Here is an 18,466-nt window from a genome sequence, read left to right as displayed (position 1 = left end):
TCAGCCTGACCACAGAGGCAGGGGGGCCCTGTGGAGCTGGCTGCACCTCATTCCAACACAGATGCTGGTAGTGCTGCTGTCTCCAATGGAGGTGAAGCAGTTCTTTTTTAAAGGCTATGGAATCACAATTCTGACTAGTAATCAGAAACAGAAAACTCAGGAAGCCTCAGAACTGTTTTCAGATTTGCCAGGCTCTCTCTACTTAGTATTCCAACAAGACCCTCCCCCATGCTGTGTGCTGCTCAGCACCCACCAGCTGTGTTGACCCCCACCACACACAGCAGGGGACAGCAATCCACAACTTTCAGAGTTGGTGATTTCATTTCTTAGACTATGTATTTGGGGAAATGTTTCCATATTGCCTACTAAGTACACAGTAACTTTACATTCCCTGCATTAGCAATGTTCTGTTCCCTAGAACAGAAGGCACTGTCTTCCCAAGGGAAGGTGGACAATGCCTTTGACCTTGACTTTTGCTAACAATTCAAACACTTCTGGGTCTTTCCACTGCCCCTTTCCCTGGAGCAGATGAATTGGAAGTTTCTGAAAGAGAAGGTCCCACATGCCCCAAGACAGCCAGGGATTTTAGGGGAGGGGGCGCCTTAGTAACACTGGACTTCAGGGGCGTGGACTGCGTCTGGGCACCAATACAGCTAGTGCTGTTCCCTACGCAAAGGTGCTGGCACAGCCAGGTGATGGTATCAAGCCCATTCCCACCAACATCAAGTTAAAGTGAAAACCTACTGTTTTGTCATTTTACCAATAACACCATTACTGGAATGTTACTGAGGGAAAAGCCTGCGGCCTCTCCTCCTTCCTCTAAGCCCTTGGGAAGTCCCTCTTTTCTGGGGAGCATTCAGGGCTAGCTCAGTCATGATCTTCTAAGCTTTAGAAAATGCACAAGAGGTTACGAGGTACTGAGGAAAACAAACAATGGATGTTACAGTACATACATTCTGGTGGAAGTCTGTTCTTTCTAAAAGCAAGTCTCTCAGTTTTCTTTCTGCTTTCTGCCAAGCTAAACAGGACTCCGTAAACATACTGGCGAACTGGCCTATAGAGCAGGGCGGCGGGAGGCAGGTCTTTGCTGGCTTCATCTTCAATAGAAACAGCAATTTTGATTTCACCCTTTGCATGGAAGAAAGCAGAATAATATTGCACATTTTTCATGTTGAATTTACAATAAACTCACAGAAATATACTATATTATCTCCAGTTAATGACATTGCAATTCCATTCCAAATCAATTGCTTTACAGCTTGCCTACACGGAGATGTTTAGGGAGAGTTCATTTAGCAGGTTGTAGTCAAAACATATGCTCAAAGTCAAAAATCTATAGTATTTTATCTTTAATCTGGAATCAAGAACAAAAGAAAACAACTTAGATGATCCCAGAGTCTTTGAAACAATCTAGACAGATAACATGAGACAACAAACAGAACAGAAAATTCTCTGAGAACTTGCAATTTTCATTTATGAGTCAGGATGGTCATATGTAACAAATTTCATCATTTTCAATGACCTACATGAAATCCAAGAAATGAGCATCCTGAAAATGAAATGGTCAAGTTTTCTTAACCAAGCTCTTCTACAGAAGAACCCTTACCCAACAGAACTCTCTAAGTATTAATGTTTTTGGCCTGAGTTAGGCCCCACCAAGTGAGCAGGTCATGATGAATGGGCCTCCCAAATGTCAGGATGTGACTCTGGGCAGAGGAGGGCTCTGCTCTGCGCACACTGTGCAGCCATGACCACACCACCAGGAGACAGGGAAGGCTGTGGCCATGTACAGAAACCCTGTGCTCCCGTCCCAGATACCAAGGCATATTATATCTCAAGAGCTCGTGCAAGGAAATTTACTTCGCAAAGAATACATCTGTAACATAGAAATCTATTCACGATCTTCAATGTCTATTAAATGTATTAACATATACTTTTAAAAATAATTTCATAGCATTTGCAGTTTTATACACATAAATTTAATTTAAATTGGGCCCTTCCTATCTCCTCAGTACCCGCAACTCAGTAGCTACATGTGGTCAACACTCTGGAGAATGTGCTCTCTTATCTGACAATGCTCAGACAATTCTCCACATCACTAAGAGGCATGCCCTCACTGAGGGGGGTCAGTCTACCAGAGTGATCAGCTCACAGGGAACATTGCCGTAGAGCCTAACTTTTTTCTAACATATTGAGAAGTTTAGGTGCATTTGAAAATGAAATGACAGTCAAGTTTATGTTTCTCAACCACAGTCATTTTGTCAATATTTGCCCTTGAAGACGGGGAAACTGGAAAAGAAGATAGGCAGTTTGCGTCACTCAGACCCATCCGACCACTGCCCCTTAGACCCAAAGAATAAGCGTGCAGGACACTTGCTGACTCAGTGGGAGGTCCAGGGGCCTGACACCCCAACAACCTGATGGGAAAGGGTGCACGCCTCCCAAAACCGTGGTCCCTTACTTAGCAAAATCCTTTTTTCCACAACTGTAACTTTTCACTTACCCTTCTAATTTATGTTGAACCTGAAAAATAAAACGTTTACCTTAAACCATAATATGAAAAGTGATATTATACATGCGTGCCCATATCACATAATTTGGAAGTAATTACACTTTAAAATTATATTAAAGGAGTTGAGTAAGTAGCAACAATCAATCATCTTTGTGTCTTTAGTTTATAAAAGTAAGTACAGTTCACATTAGTCAATTAAGCTTGAGTCTAGCTCAGAAGTGATGGGACAGAAGAGATGTTTGCATTTGACTACATTTTACAAACCTTAGATGGATGCAGGAAGTACAAAGAGAAAAGTCTGATTATCTGTGGTGATACAGACATCGATGAAAAAATATTAAAAACGCATGATAGTAACAAACCAATTCTGCATAAGAAATCTGGTCACAAGGTAACTTACTCAACTGTGGGCCTACGATTATATATGCCAACATAAAGAAACACACACAGCACCATTTGAGACACCAAGATTCAAAAACAATTAATGCCATGCTATATGTCTAAGCATACACTTAGGAGGACACTTACACAGTGAAAGTAAGACACTGTGCAAAACCATAATTGCATTTTTGACTATTCACGTTTCAAAATCCTGTAAGCCTTTTGCTGTACATGATATAAAAATTGCACTAGGTGAGGTAGAGGAAAAAGTCGAAGTACATGATACACTATTAGCTACCAAGAAGGGGGAATTTGTAGGGCAAATAATAAAGAAATGCAGTATTATGTGAGATACTGGAATTAAGCCTAACACTATGCCACAAACATGGTGCAGAAAATCTTGAAATTAGAAATAAAGAGAATAAAACGACAAGTCAGAAAATAATATGATGCTAATTAGAAGTTTCAATGAAATATACTATCGAAGGGGAAAAAGACTTTTCACAAGGTCTTTTTCAATTGTAAATTGAAAATCGTAAATTTTCATATTTTTTCTTAAAGTTTAGAAAGGGGAAAATGAACTTGGTTACAAGCAGTTTGTAAGAGAGAAAAAAACATTTCCATCAGGCACCAGACAACCTGAGTGAGCGCCATGTACACCCACCCGCATACCTTGGTCAGTACGTGGAAGATGTAGGGGTACATCAGCCCCTTCTTGTGCCGGTGCTCGGCTACTCTCAGCACCTCTGGTGCCACAGGGGGCAGGGGTGGGGTGGTGATGTCCATGTGGTTCCTGGTGGGCATGGACAAGAGGCACGGAATTGGCTGCACAGTGCCAATCTGGCTCCCCTTCCCTTCCACGAGCTGGCTGCCCGAAGAGGCAGAAGATGAACCTTCCACCTATGAAGCAACAGAAGAGAGGGGGAAACAGTTAGGCCACATTACATGACTCATGTGGGTCTGTCCACCAGTGAGGCACAACCCCACCTAGAGATATGAGAGGCATAACAGATTTCCCCCAATCCTCCATGGATAAAAGGAGTGAGTAGTAAGTAGATACCCCTTGGCCACAGGAATAGCAGGTGTACTGACCCTGAGCCCGCAGGGGTCTGCACTAGGGGTGGGAGCCTCTCTCTGCTGGACCCTTTTCTAGGGCCCCGGGGGGTGAAAGTGGCTTCTGAGGTTGTGACCCCAGGCAGCCTTCCCTGTCCCACCTGCCTCCTGTGTGGTCAATTCCTATTTTTCTTCATTGCTTGGGAACCCTGCCTGACCCCAATTAAGATCATTCTCTTCATAGGAATGTCTGTCAATGGTTATATGACCAGAAACTCCAGAATTGGGGTTCTTGTCCAGGCCAATTCAGGTGCTCTCTTCACCACCATAGTTAACAGTGAAAAAACTCAAGTATTCTCCTTGGCTAGTATAAAGTCCCAAATTAATTATATGCAGGGAACTGTTTACCAAAAGTTGAAGGGACAAAAACAAGCCAATCCCATTTAAAATGATGAGTCAGATCTACATACACTGACATAGAAATATGTACACAATCTATTATCAGGTAAAAAAATACCAGTTCTGTGGCAACCAACTGCCAAATTAGGGATGTATGAAGGCAAAGAAAAGCTTGGATCCCAAACAATCACCTAGTGACAGGTTGTGCAAGGCTGTGGCTGAGGGGAGGGGAGCAAAAGGGACACTAAGACTTCGCTCTATAAACTTTAGTATAGTCTGAATTGTTTACTAAGAGCAATTATTATTTGCACAATACATAGCTATTTTCCTTTCTCAGAATAAGTGTTGGAAATAATTGCTCATTGCTTGATTTTGTGCCACCCTGAAGACATACATTTTTCTGTTTTGAAACAAAATGTATTGCCTATAATGGTATGTAATTAAGTGCTTAATTTTATCCTTAAAACACAAAGCACCAAAATTAGTCTTAAGCAGAACATGGATAATTCAAAAGTCTTTTTCCAGGCTCTCCAGCTCCTCAAAATGTAGACAGAACTGAAAATGCTTTGAAGGTTCTTTATAAACAATAGGAGCTCACAAAGTGTTTCTGCCGCAGGATACTCACAACAGTGAGACAATACGAGCATTTTAGATGGATTTCAGGCATTCTGCTGAACCTGTGTGTGAACAAGTCCTCTTCCAGGCAGATGTGGCTCACCATGAGGATCAAATGTAGGGATGATGTGGTTTTTAAGTTCAAAGGGTATTTCTAGAGATCACTATCAATTGGCATAAACAGAAAAAAAGGAGACCTGGATATCATTTTCATCTTTAATGCTCATATTAAAGATATGCTTCTCATTTATCACAACAAAACCCTACGAGGAAGACTCTGAAAAGATCTAGTATCAAGCAGGTGATGCAGTGATGAGAAGGCACCAACCCAAGGAGGGGCCTCCAATAGTTACCCTGCAAATATCTGTGATTCCCTTCCCCTCTCCTCTTACTCCTATGAATGTCTATAACTCCCCTCCCTCTCCCCCTGCAAATACCTGCATTTCTCAATAACATGCTGTGAAAAACAACACTGTTTATCTCAGGGCCTCCCCAGTGGCGCAGTGGGTTGAGCGCAGCACTGTGAAGCTGTCCGCAGCCTCTGCAGCGCAGGTTCAATTCCCAGCCAGCCAGAGAGATTCCCACATGGCGCGCAGACCTCTCCTGCCGCCCACAGCTCCCCTCAGCAGTGTACTTCAGTCCTTCTGCCTGTTCTGCTCCCCTCTCTGTCTCTGGTGAATTCTCTCACCCTCCCACACCTCTGGCCTGTACCCCAGTGCTTGTATAAATAAATAAATATTAAAAAAAAAAAAAAGATTAGGAAAAAACAACAACACTATACTTCAAATCTGCCCTAAGGCCACATGCTAAGAGTCAGTGTGAAAGAAAAGTGCAGCCAACTACCTTTGTTTGGTCTCCGGGGTCTCCCCGTGCTTGAGGCTCTGAGTGGCTTCCCGTCTTCTCCCAGCCAATTTTGTTCCCACTGATATGGCTGCACACAAAAGAACAACGTGACCATTAGTGCCGACACCCCCCCCCCCATGCTTTAGCCTGTGGACCAAGGACACACCCTGCTTAACTGAGCTCACCTCCCCAGCAATGTCCCCAGAGACTCCCCACCCCACTCGGTCAGAGGTGCTACGCCCTCATTGAGGGAGAAACATCCAGAACCGAACCTATGCCTCACCAGCAGCTCAGAGACCAACAACAGGCTCAGCCACAAGGGCAGAGGAAAAAAACGAAACCCTGCCTTTAAGAAGTTCTCCATTGTCTTAGAGAAACAAGACCAAAAAATCACATTTCATTGACAATTATCAGATCGTAGATTCAAAGTCATCTGGATCAGATATTCACTTAATTTATAAATGAATGTGAGGTTTGACTGGCCAATTAACAATAAACAGGTGGTTCTGCCCACTCATGCCACAAGACCCACAGGAGAAGCCGGTGGGATGTGCCTTCCAGGCACAGGGCGGTGAGTGAATGGGAGCTCAGAGAACAGAGAGCTAACATGTCTTATCTGGGGAACGGTTTTATTTGGCAAAGTGGTAAAGAAACAGGGTGGGAAAAGAAGCTGGAGAAGATTACTGAGCATCTCACAAGCCAGAATGAGGTATTTCCATCAGGATTTTTAAAAACCACAGGCTGTGACCCATCAGCAGCCTAGGAAAACAATTTAGTGAACTGAACTAGCATCTTTTATAAACTGAAAAACATAGACCAGAATGTGTGAAAATGGTCTGAAGGGCTGATCATTTCACATGTTCATTGTACATTATGGGCCATAGCACAGAAGATGTCTCCTGAGGTTCCCCAGCAAACTGTAAAATGCCTCATTTGAAAAGCATATGGCCCACCCCCAACTGGCAGACCCCTCAGAAGGGTCACAGGTACTGCTGTGGGAATGGCTGTCAGTTCATATCCACCTCCACACACCCCACCGCCCCCACAGGCTCTGCATCCTAACTAGCTGCCAAGACCAGCGCTGGCCACAGGGTGCTTATGAGGAGCTTCTGGGCTTGCCTTTCTCATTGACCCACTGACTCTCCTCTCTTTCTGTCAACTTTACTTCTGTCACAAAAACACAGAAACAAAAGTGCAAAAAGCAGAGGAGAGAGGACAAGTCATCCATCTTAAATCGAGAACCATGTCCCACACAGCAATCTCAGCACTCTGTCCCAGGCCTCCACAAAGTCACAGGGTGAGACCTGAGATGCCCCACGCGGACAGGTTCTGTACAGACTGGAGAAGCCACTGCTCTGTCCATGCCTGCAGTGTGCCATGCTTACAAGCCCTAGTGATGAGAAGGCACCTGCAGTGTTGCGGGAGCACGCAGATACACCCTGCTTCCAGTCAGAGAAAGTGCCACATGGCAAAGTAGGTGGGAGGCTGGGGAAGCTTCCAGACAAGTCTCAGTGAATGAGTTCCACCAGGACACAATCCAGCACACTGCCATTGGACGGCTGTGGCATGACATGTCAAAGAGGGAAGCAGTAGGCAGATGGCTAATCACACAAGTTCCAAGTGAATACCCGAGCCACACCAGCCCTGCCATGATACCAGGCGTGTACAGAGGGGACTGCTCTCGTGCTTCTCACTAAAAGGCCAGGGACATTTACTCAGTGAAATTTTACAATAAATTAGATGGAGACTTGAAAGTTTTATGAAACAATATAATATCCATCACATACAATTTGAAACATCTGAGAATAACCTACCCACAAAAAAACTACACCAGTTACAAGCAAAGGGCTTCATGGATCTCTGCAGCTGGGACACAGCAAGTCTCCCTCCCTGTGGAGAAGGGCTACAAGGCCCCTAATGAGAAGCTCATCTTGCTGTCCTATGCCCCTGAGCATCAGGCTTGGGGCTGTTGCAGAGGCTCTGGCTCAACATCAGCTCGTGCTCTCTCTGCACACTCTGCACCCACTCAGCACTTTCTATCTCCTTAGTCTTTCTGGGGGGAGTGCAGCAGTCCCCACACAGTCCCAACTCACACCTGCCAATAATTATGGGATGAGGGCCTTTCCCCAGGTGTCCTCTTGAAATAGTCTCGCATTTTCCACTTGACTGTAAAAAATGTGTGGCTTCTTCTCCCTAAAATTAAAGCAGTCACTAGACAATATGGACACAAGTTCTTGGTCAAGTATATGGATGACAGTCTTGGCCCTCTGCTGGACTGCCCCAGCCATGGTGCAAGAAGTTTTATGCAATACCCCACCCCACAGGTCCCGCTTGACTGGACACCTCTGTGCAGCCTTCCCCGACTCCACGCCTACTCCTCCCACCACTGTGTCTCCTGCAGGCACGCACTGGACTCATCACTACCTGTAATCACTGTCCAGTTCCTCACTCGACTGTCAACCCTGTGAAGACAGAGCATGACACAGCTACCCCACCATCAAGTGGACACTCAAATGTTGAACAAACACATCACATAATTGCAGTCTAAAGGATATGTGGGCAAAGAGGTACAAAGCCACTTATCTTTGTGTGACATAACCACAACTGAGGCCCTGTTGTGATGTGGAGACTTCCCCAGAACACAAGCTGAATGCACAGCCCCACATGCACCTGCCACAGCCGTGACACAGGACGGCATAGGAACCTGCACCTAGCTAATAAAGGGAAAGACTGTCCCTCCAAAGACCACACAGACCTGGAATCTGAATCTTGGTTTTGTTCTATATAGGTTATCAAACTAAAAATAAAATATATCTAGATGCTTATATGACATTTTAATAAAATCTAAAATTCAGCCCAAAAGTACCTTGACAATTTCCTTTTTAAAAAAGTCCACACAGAGGCCTCCCTGGTGGCACAGGTGGTTAAGCACAGCTGTGAAGCTGTCTGCAGCCTCTGCAGTGCCGATTCGATCCCCACCAACCTCGGAGTAACCCACATGGCACAGCAGACCTCTCCATCTCACCTGCTGCTCCCCTCAGCAGTGTTTTTGGTCTGTCTGCCTGTTCTGTTCCCCACTCTGTCTCTGGTGAATCCTCTCACCCTCTTGCACATCTGGCCTGTACCCCGGTTCTTGTATAAATAAAATAAATCTTAAAAAATAAATAAAAATTAAAATTAAAAAGTCCACACAATTTCAATGGGACAACTCCATTACAACTACCAAGAACATGGAGTATTTGAATGGGACAAATACCGTGCCTTGGAGAAGATGGGCAAGAGAGTTCAGAGCATTCAATTACCATCAGGCTCCAGTCTCCACGACTGTTCACACTCAGCCACCCAGGATAGCTCACACAGACACAGATTCCCTCCCAAGAACTGGGAGGCCTGCAGAGACCACAGGCCACAGGGAGTAGGTGGCCCAGGCAGGAGGTCTGTATGCCGTCTCCCTAAAGTCTCCGTGGGTGGCACAGGCTCAGAGCAGGGTCCCCTCACAACACTGATTCAAACCTAGATCTAACATTCAGGACAGCACCACACAAAGCCAACCCAAAGGGGTTCACAGATACAGCTGGGGACACAGATGGCAACCACCAGAAAGGCCCTGGCCTCACGCCAGGAATAGTGGCATAGCCAGAGCACACCACATGATTGGGGCACTGCCGGTCCTTACCCCAAAGACAGAATACTGTAGCCACAGGACTCTCCTGCTTTCTCTAGCCAGCAGGTCAGGGATGCCAGTGTCACACAGAGAGCACATCACTACCCATTTCATCACAGTAAATGCCATGTGGCCATCTACCACAGCAGAGCAGAAAACCCTCTTTCCCAGAGCAGAAAAGACACTGTGAACTTCAAGGCAACTTGCTTGTCAACAGGAAGAAAAAGCAAAGTCAAATGAAACTCAACAGGAAGAACTAAACACGAAAGGAAAGCCAAAGACTGAATCCCCAGGGTCTCCCTGGTGGTGCAGGGGTTAAAGACTCAGCACTATTAAGCTAAAGCCAGCCACTGCAGCACGAGTTCGATCCCCAGCCAGGGAGGTGACCCACATGGAGAGCAGACCTCTCCTGTCTCCCCCGCCGCTCCCCTCAGCAGCGGATTTCAGTAGATCTGCCTGTTCTGTTCCCTACTCTGTCTCTGGTGAATCCTCTCACCCCCCCACACCTCTGGCCTACACCCCAGTTCTTGCATGCATAAATTAATAAAACTTAAAAAACAAGATTGAATCCCTAGCAGCAGTCTCTGGCATTGAGGTCACGGACACAGATTGTGACTGTCAAAGACGTGCACCTACTTGTTCCTTTCTGTCTCCCTCTCACCTCAGGTCCTGAGTCAGGGCCAAAGGACAAGAGCCCCCAACCATGCTGCTCCCTGTGCAACAACCCACCCTCGGCCCCATGCTGCCAGACTGGAGTGTGAGGAGGAGAGCACCCTGTCTGCAACTACAGGAGTCACACACCCAGCTGGTACAGGCTCCTTGTGCCCCATCAGGTCAACGTCACAGTCCACTCTCCACAGGAAGTAGGGAGCGGAGAGAGTGTGCTCCCGAATGCTGGCTTGCACATCAGTGGCCAAGCTCATGCTCCATGTCTGTCCCGTGCTCACAGGACTGCCTGCTGTCCTGACACCACAGTGGGTCAGACAAGAAGGACAAACACTCCTGTGGGTTGGAACTAGCAGGACACACAGAACCTCATCCGGCACAGGTGACTGCTGATTTTGCCAACTCAAGAAAGTGACTCAGAATCAGTTTATGAGAAGGTTTTAGAAATGCCACCTTCTGCTAAAAAGCCCAACATAAAGCAACTATTTGGCACAACAGACCAGCATTCCAGAAGGAAGGCCCCCGGCCATACTGAAGGTTGTGGGACAGGCACTGGGGTGGGTGAAACATCAGTCTCCTCTTGAGCCACACCATTTCTGTGGAAATAGAGCCCAAGAGGATTCAAAACAGAAGAAAAACACCAAAACTACTTAAAGGAAAAAAGAATATGCACTGGAAGCACATTTTTGGGGACTCCAGAGGGAGGGTGTGGAAAAAAATTCTGTAGGTGTTTTACACTGAAAAAGAAATCAATGTTCTGGGTGTTTTTTTTAATTGCACCAATAGTTATTTTTAAAACAATAGTGCCATCTATCATTTCTTGTGGTTACCCACCAGGTATTTAATTCACAAACAACTCAGGGACCCCTTCCGCACTAGGGAGGAACTGGGTCTGGGATGCCTGAGGAGCCGCACCCAGGACCACAGAGAACAGGCCATGAGCACAGGCTCCAGAGGCACCCGCCTTTGCACTGGCCAGCAGCCCCTCAGACCCGACAGCGAGTAGCCGCCCTTCTGGGTCCATCTATCAGAGCCAGCTCTGTCCACAGTCACACAGGGCCTACAAAGCTTATTCAACAGACACCACACCTTGAAGTCAAATACAAATGTATGAAAAAATGGACAAATCTCCATGAGTCACAAAAGTGGTGAACTCTTAAGTCTCCTCTCCTGCTAAGACTTTCAAATATCCCTTGACAAATGTCAGAGTTCACATGTCTACATTAACAGGCACAAACAAGAATACATGCTTTAAAAAGGCAGAGGCTGCCCCTAAGGTAAGATCCCATTCTTCTAAAGACCATGTTAGTATATGCAGAAGAAAATCAGACATTTAAATATTCACCAGTCTCTTGAAAATAGTTGCATCTCTAGAGAGAGTATCACAGGAAATTTCCTGTCTTGTATTTTCTAATGTTTGAATTCTGTAACTTTACACTGAAGTGATAATTAGAAAAAAATATATAAAAAAAATTAAAATTTCAAATTAGCAACCTCAGATTAAATTCATATTCTCAAGGGTGATGAACCTATGACAATAATACCTCCGTTGTAATTTTTAATTCAACCAAAAAGGGAGTATACAGATGCGACAAAGACCAGGAAGAGAAGAAAAATGACAATTTTTAAAATTTTAACCAAGACTAAAGCAAGTTATGCTGATGAAGTTCCAAGAACAGGGAAAGAAAAAGCATTATTGAGCAAGAAAGCAGCACATTTCTTTCTCATATTACTTTGAAATAACTGGCATGGATATTACTGACTGACGAGTAGCAGCCAGGGTTCCAGGTTCAGGGGTTGTCCCTGACAGAAGGACACCGTGAGAGCAGAAGTGAAGGAGAGGAGCCTCGAGGAGATGAAGGACAGCACAACAGCAAATCTGGAGACAAGCGCTCACAGGGTTCTTTGCAGGGTTTGCAGGGTTCTTGCTGCCCAAGACAGGGATGTATGTCAACCTCAAGAGAGCGACACCCAGGACTCCATTCCAGCAGTGTGGGGTTAGTGGAACATGGGGACAACTTCTACAGCTATGGCAGCTGAAAGGCCTGGTAAAAGGAGGTGGGGGTGGGCAGGGCCTACCTAGCATGTATACACACAAATATTTGCATGCATATACATGCGTATCTAGACACATGCACACATACATGCATACAGACACCCATGTCACACACCATGTATGTGTAGGTGTGTGGCCAAGAACAGCTGCCTATGCACATGCATATAAACACGCCTACACATATAAGCATGTACATTCATGCAGATACATATACATGTGCACACAGAAGGAAGGGGTCACAGCTCATCAGCCTGGAGCCCTGGCCCATCTGCTGTCACCCGTGTGTCATCTGTAGGCATCTAGATAGATAGATGACACAGTGCTCCATGTGTTCCCAGGAAGGCAGGCTCCCACTGATGGTATCTGGGGCATACCCTTTGGCTCTCACCCTCGGGGTCAACAGCATCCACACTCACCTCACCTCACACATAGGCACACAACTCCTGCAAGGGTACCCTAAAGAGCCAAAATCCACATGCCCCACAGTCTATCTCCCCCACTGAACTTCATCTTCTAAAAACAAACGTTTCTCCACTTTGTACATTACAAAAAGATTCCTTGGTGTGTCTTTAGTTGCATTCCTTTGATTTGTTTAGTGAGGGTTAACGTCTATGGACCATCTCTCTACTCTATGAGCTGCATGTTTTTAGATTCTCTGCCATTTAAAACTCTGACCTGTTTTAGTTTGAGGGAAGTTTTGTCTGTGGGGGAGGGTAACTCTTGTTCTAACATTGACCACATGACCCACCAGCCATCACCCTTTGCAATAAAAGCCACTGGTTTTCTGAGTGGACTCTCCCACTCTGATGTCACTTACTCTGAGCCATGGGAAGCACCAGAGGTACAGGCATGCCCACAGGGAGAGCAAGTGTGCACAAATACTGTAGGTGTGCCTGAGGGGAAGGTACACCTAACCAGGGGCCCCAGCAGGCTCCTCCACTTGTATTCATGTCTTAGGGTCCAGCACTACACACATTCCTATGGTCAGCTATGAGGACTAGAAGCCCCAAAGTTGGACTGTCCAAAACCTCCCCTGGCTAAAGATCTGGACTCCAGATACCTGCTTCTCCCCAGGGCAAGCAGCACCAAGATCAAGCAATGCTGGGATTCCTCTAGTCAAGGGCTGATGAGAGCAAATGCAGGAAGCTTCACGGGGCACTCAGAACAGACCTGAGTCTGGGCAATGCAACTTGGGTGAAGGGACCTGGGTAAGTGGGACCCCTTACAATGCAATGCAACGCAACCTCATGTGATAAGTCTGCCTGGCCTCTTCACATGCACAGTCAGCTGTCCCTATTCTGTCTCAGCTCAGACCTCGAGATCCCAGGCCTTTTCAGCCTGGTGTTTCCTTTAGAGTCTGACCCCCTACCCCATGCCATCTATGTGCCCACCAACACACTCAATGGTGAATTATAAGTGCTCAAGAATAGCCTAGCTGAATGAATGGATGACTCCTGTTCCTCAAAGCTGGTCTCAGAGCACAGGGTAGAGTCAGGAATCCAATGCAAGTCCAAACCACAGAGATTTTAAATAAAAGAGCAACTCTCCAGTCCACATGTGGCCTCAGGCCAGGCAAACTCATCCAATCACAGACTCCTGGCTCCTGCTGTGCCCACACATCCCGTGGTACAGAGCCCCTCACAGCAAAAGGACACCCAGAACCAGGTCTGCCCCTGTTCTGCTGATTCTTGACCCAAATCCTCCAAACATGGGGTCCATCCACTCTCTTCTCTTCCTCCCTCAGCTCTAATACTTGCCTCTTCTTGTTCTGACAAAAGGGAGCAGATTCTGGGAATGTAAGACAAGTTGAAGCACAAAGCTCATCACAGAACCTGGATTCCAGCCGGGCACACATCCTGCCTCCTTCACCATTGTCCCTGCATGCAGATGGCAGCTTCCAGGTTCCTCGGGCCAGGTGGGGTACAAAGGGATGCCAGAGCCCAGAGGTGGGGGGAAACACGGGGGGCTCCAATACGGTCACACAGCCAGAACCGCATGGAAGAGGTGACACATACAAGATGTACTCTCAAGGGGTCCCACTCACCCAGGTCCCTTCATACCTGACACACAGTTGCCAATTCATGGGGGGCAACTAAACACTCCTGCAACCCCACTGAGGGAAGATGAGGCTAAGCCTCCTAAACAAGCCTCCTCCTAGCTTCACACACACCACCAGCACCCAATAAGCCACATGATACATTTCAAGACACCCAGTGGATGTCAGAAACCCCATATATTTTTTCCTATGCATACATACCTATGATAATTAATTACAAATAAGGCACGGTAAGAGATTAGCAACAATAACTAATATTAAACTGAAAAGCCTAGCAATGTACTATAATAAGTTACATGACTATAGTCTCCTTCCCTCCCTCACCTCCACCCCGGCCTCTCTCTCACAATATCTTATTGTCGAGTATTCTGGGACTACTGTCTGGCTTTATGTCTTACTTCTACTATGTTTCAGTCCAGGAGGAACATTTTTAATAAGATGAACCGAATCACACAGATACTCTAGTCTTGCTGACATTAGCCCACATTTGGAAGAAAACTCACAGCATTTGCAGTGGACAGACCTCTGGGCATGTGCCCATGAACCAAAATTCAAACCAAGGAAGAGAAGATACAAACACAAACTCTTCCCTTTTTTTAAAATCAGGTTTCTTAGAAACAAAAGGTATTTAAGGAGAGAGGAGGGCTACATTTATATTGTTTTCATTTATTCTGAAATATCCCTGTACAGGAGAGTTCTAGTCCGGTCCGGTCTGGAAGCTTCCTAGGGCTTTGGTTGGGTGAACAGTGTTATTTCAAGAGTCCTATGAGCAGCTGAGTTAGGATTCAAGCTGTTGAGGTGGTAGGAGAGAAAATTCAGAGTTCTCCTCGACCCAGTAGCCAGGGCTCTAACTTGAAATGCTTTCCGGGGTACAGTCAACAGCCAGTACCTATACTCACCACTTTGAGAGGTCAAAAAAATACCCAAAACTCCTGCCTCGCAGGGCAGTCCAAGACCACGGGCTGGTAGCAAGCAGACGTTCAACCCAAGCAGTCCGAAGGAAGTGTCTTTACCTCTTCTCTCCCTCACATTCAAGAAGCCCTGGTCCCAGCACAGGTGACTGTCACCTACCTGCAGCAGACACACCTTTGAGCTCAGAGCCACAGGCGGCCAGCCAGAGGCAGCTTCCCTGGGGAAATGACCACACAAGCCCAGCACGGCCACCACCCACACACTCACTTTGCAGCTCCACTGCCATCGTCGTTGTCAGAAGAGGATGAAGTGGAAGAGCCTGGAAAGTAGGCCGAGTCCACGTGGTTGGGGCTGCCACTGGGAGCAGGGTTGATTGGGGACGACCGTTCATACAGCGGGGTGTGCTTTCCTTCCTGAGGAATGTTGCTGTAGTTGTTCTGCTCAGTCTGATTCTTTCCACTTGTCTCCAAGGTGAGAGCTGGCTCGGTGAGGTTGTACGGGAGTGGACCCTGACCCGGAGCCCCTGGGCCAGGAACCTGGGGGGCCTGTGGCAGAGGGCAGCAGTCAGGAGCACGCACATGCTGCCTATAGGACCCAGCTCACTTGTCTTTCAAAAACCATGGGCAGCCATTTTACTTATCGACTCAAGAGTTTAGATTATTTAGCATAGGTTAAAGGTTAACACAGGCATCCAGCCAGCTGCCCCCACTGTTCTGGGAAGGAGCAAGGTCTTACCATGGGTTTTGCTTGCAGAGAGGTCTGTGGAATGTTGAGCATCTGAGGGGGGACATATGGTGGCACTATCCCAGGCATTCCGAATGGATTTGGTCTGGCTGTTTCACCAACATGGAAAGAAAATAATAAAATAAGTGTTAGTGGGACAGGGTGGTAGCTGGGTTTCTGACCTCTCTGTCTTATACCTCATTCCTCCTTGGGGCCATCTGCTAGTCCCACATCTCAGAAAACCTTAGGAAGTCTTGCTTAACAATACACGTAAACAGATGAATTAAAGTACCTAATTTTCTGATGGTCTATTTTATATACTGGGGCTAGAATACTTTCTTTCAAATACTTTCTTACAATACTCATTTTCAAAAAAAGTTTGACTAACTTCTCTGTACTGTTTTCATTAATTTCCTCAAAGGCCTAAACTGTTCCACTCTTTACCTTAACAGGCGTGCTGACTACTCGGTTGCAGTGGTAACACTGTCAGACCAAAGAAGAAAACAGGGTCTAAACACCTCCCACCTTCCATTTTTGAATCAATGGGAGTTAAAACGCTTGACAAATCGGGTCCTAGCACGCTGCTGAAGATAGAAAGTAAGGTGTGGCAGTGCAGCCTAGACTATTGCATGTTTTTTGTTAAGTAAACCATTATCAGTTTATACATTTTAACATGCATTAAGTACGAGTCATTTGGACTCTGGCTCTTAAAACATAAAAAATGGTGTGATTTGCACTTCACATCCTCATGCTAACTGGGAACAGCGAATGAGAATGAAGTCACAGGAGAAAAGCTCAAACACATCCTTTAATTTGACGCAGCTGTCAACTCAGTCGTAGGCCCCGGAAACTCCAACCATGATGCTTGGTCACCAGATAGACCTGAGAGGCCGGGGCTTTACGCAGCCAGCCACATAGAGCCAACAGGTGAGCAGGCCCCAGACACCCAGCGAAGAGGATGGGTATGAGCCTGATGTAAAAAATGCTTCAAAATAGCGCCTATTATCTATTAGTGTGATAAAAACAAGGAGACTCCTCAGAGCTTGTTCACTCACTGAACCATCAGGCCCGAAGGTCCTCAGGGTCGGATCATGAGGACAGGCCACGAGGAGGGGGCTCACACGAGACCCCAGAGTGGCTGCAGCAGATCTCGGGAGACACAGAGTACACAGTGCAAGAATACACAACAGACCCACAGGAGCCCTCACAGTCACACGATCTCTTCCTTAGGCTTCTCTGAAAAGCAGAACAAAACCAACCAGGAATCCTGGGTGCCAATGTCCTGTACAGGAAGGTTCCCCACCTGTAAGTCTGAGCCACGCCAGTGAGAAACACACACCCACCAACGCTGTTTCTCTCGCATTGACACAACAACAAAAAGAAACACATTTAATTAAAAATAAATAAAAAACACAGCACTGCAAACCTTTCCTCTCATCTCTGAAAGAAAATTCTCTTGACACCTCACAACAGGGCCCCTAAGTTGAATCCAGTCCTGTGGAGCTGGATGGTCACAGTCCTTGGCCATTGCTCCCCTCCTCCTGGCCCTTCGAGGAATCTCGAACTCAGCAGCCACAATGCCACTGCTGCCCCTGCCTCTAAGTGGTCAAGTTCAGAAATGCTCAGGTCTGATACAGGCTCAAACACAGACGGAGTCAGCTTCCACCCTCTGCCAGATGGCATGTGTACAAACTTCCAGCAGTATACACATACATACATGTACAGGCAATCACAGGGAGATATGTGCACCCACCTCACGAGCACATGTGCACTCACACACAGGAGACATCCCTGACCAGGTGGTAAGTCCACAAGGTCGAGACAGGTTTCCCCGCTCATGCAGCAGTAGTTTCAAGTGAAGATGAGCAATTTTGTTGCAGTCTATTTGGCATTACATCCACAAACTTCCTGAAAAGCATAAACTTCCATTCAAAGAAAGCTATATTCTTACTTAAAACCAAAGATTTCCAAGGAAGAAATATATTCTCTAAGATCATACAGCAATCTTGACCTCAAATAAACCTCTGAGAATCCACAAAGCTAGTTACTATTCTATCAGAACTCGATCCAATAAATGAGTTAACTTGTCTACATTTCTCTGAAGGCTGCAAAAATGCCTCATCAGCCAGGGCCTGCCTGAGTGCTGCATGTCTTCTTGTGAATCAGTCCTTGTTCTCAGAGCCTGGAGCAGCTAAGCAGGGCTATTGTCTGACTTCTGGTGACAAGGACCTCCCTCAGAAGTGGCACCAGGACAAAGTGGAGAAACACCACCAACTCCTCACTCTTCCTTTCACGGCACTCACCCAAAGAGCTGAGTTTTTGTTTAAAAAGTTCGCAGGCTCAAAACAGAGGCAGGAGAATAGTGTTTAATAACCATATGAAAAATATTCTCATAATTAAAACTTTTTTTAATATAAAAGACTTCTTTGGGAAACCTGAGAAGGCAGCACACTGCAGTCCAGGGGCTGTGCTGGCTGCGTGGGACCAGACATGCCACTCAGCCTCTCCTCCATCACTTCAGTCCCAAATGGAGAGCACAGCCCTTCCACATTAAAATAAAGTGGATTTAGAAGCTCTTCTGAGAAC

At 46.2% G+C, this 18,466-nt stretch overlaps 1 protein-coding gene across 1 annotated transcript in view; it reads right to left on the bottom strand.

Annotated features, from left to right (window-relative positions):
* FAM120A (family with sequence similarity 120 member A) overlaps positions 1-18,466 on the bottom strand; it is a gene marked incomplete at its 3' end in the record, with an annotated part of 78,740 nt that overhangs the window by 30,408 nt on the left and 29,866 nt on the right. Inside the window, exons 6-10 of the mRNA XM_084236668.1 lie at positions 15,893-15,990; positions 15,425-15,702; positions 5,804-5,891; positions 3,566-3,793; positions 954-1,128 (exon numbers count right to left, since the gene is read on the bottom strand). Coding sequence (XP_084092794.1) covers positions 954-1,128; positions 3,566-3,793; positions 5,804-5,891; positions 15,425-15,702; positions 15,893-15,990 — 867 coding nt within the window. The remainder of the gene's footprint in view (positions 1-953; positions 1,129-3,565; positions 3,794-5,803; positions 5,892-15,424; positions 15,703-15,892; positions 15,991-18,466) is intronic.

The sequence above is a fragment of the Talpa europaea genome (assembly GCF_964194135.1).
Source record: "Talpa europaea genome assembly, chromosome: 7".
Lineage (NCBI taxonomy): Eukaryota > Metazoa > Chordata > Mammalia > Eulipotyphla > Talpidae > Talpa > Talpa europaea.
This window is presented reverse-complemented; position numbering and strand designations above follow the sequence as displayed.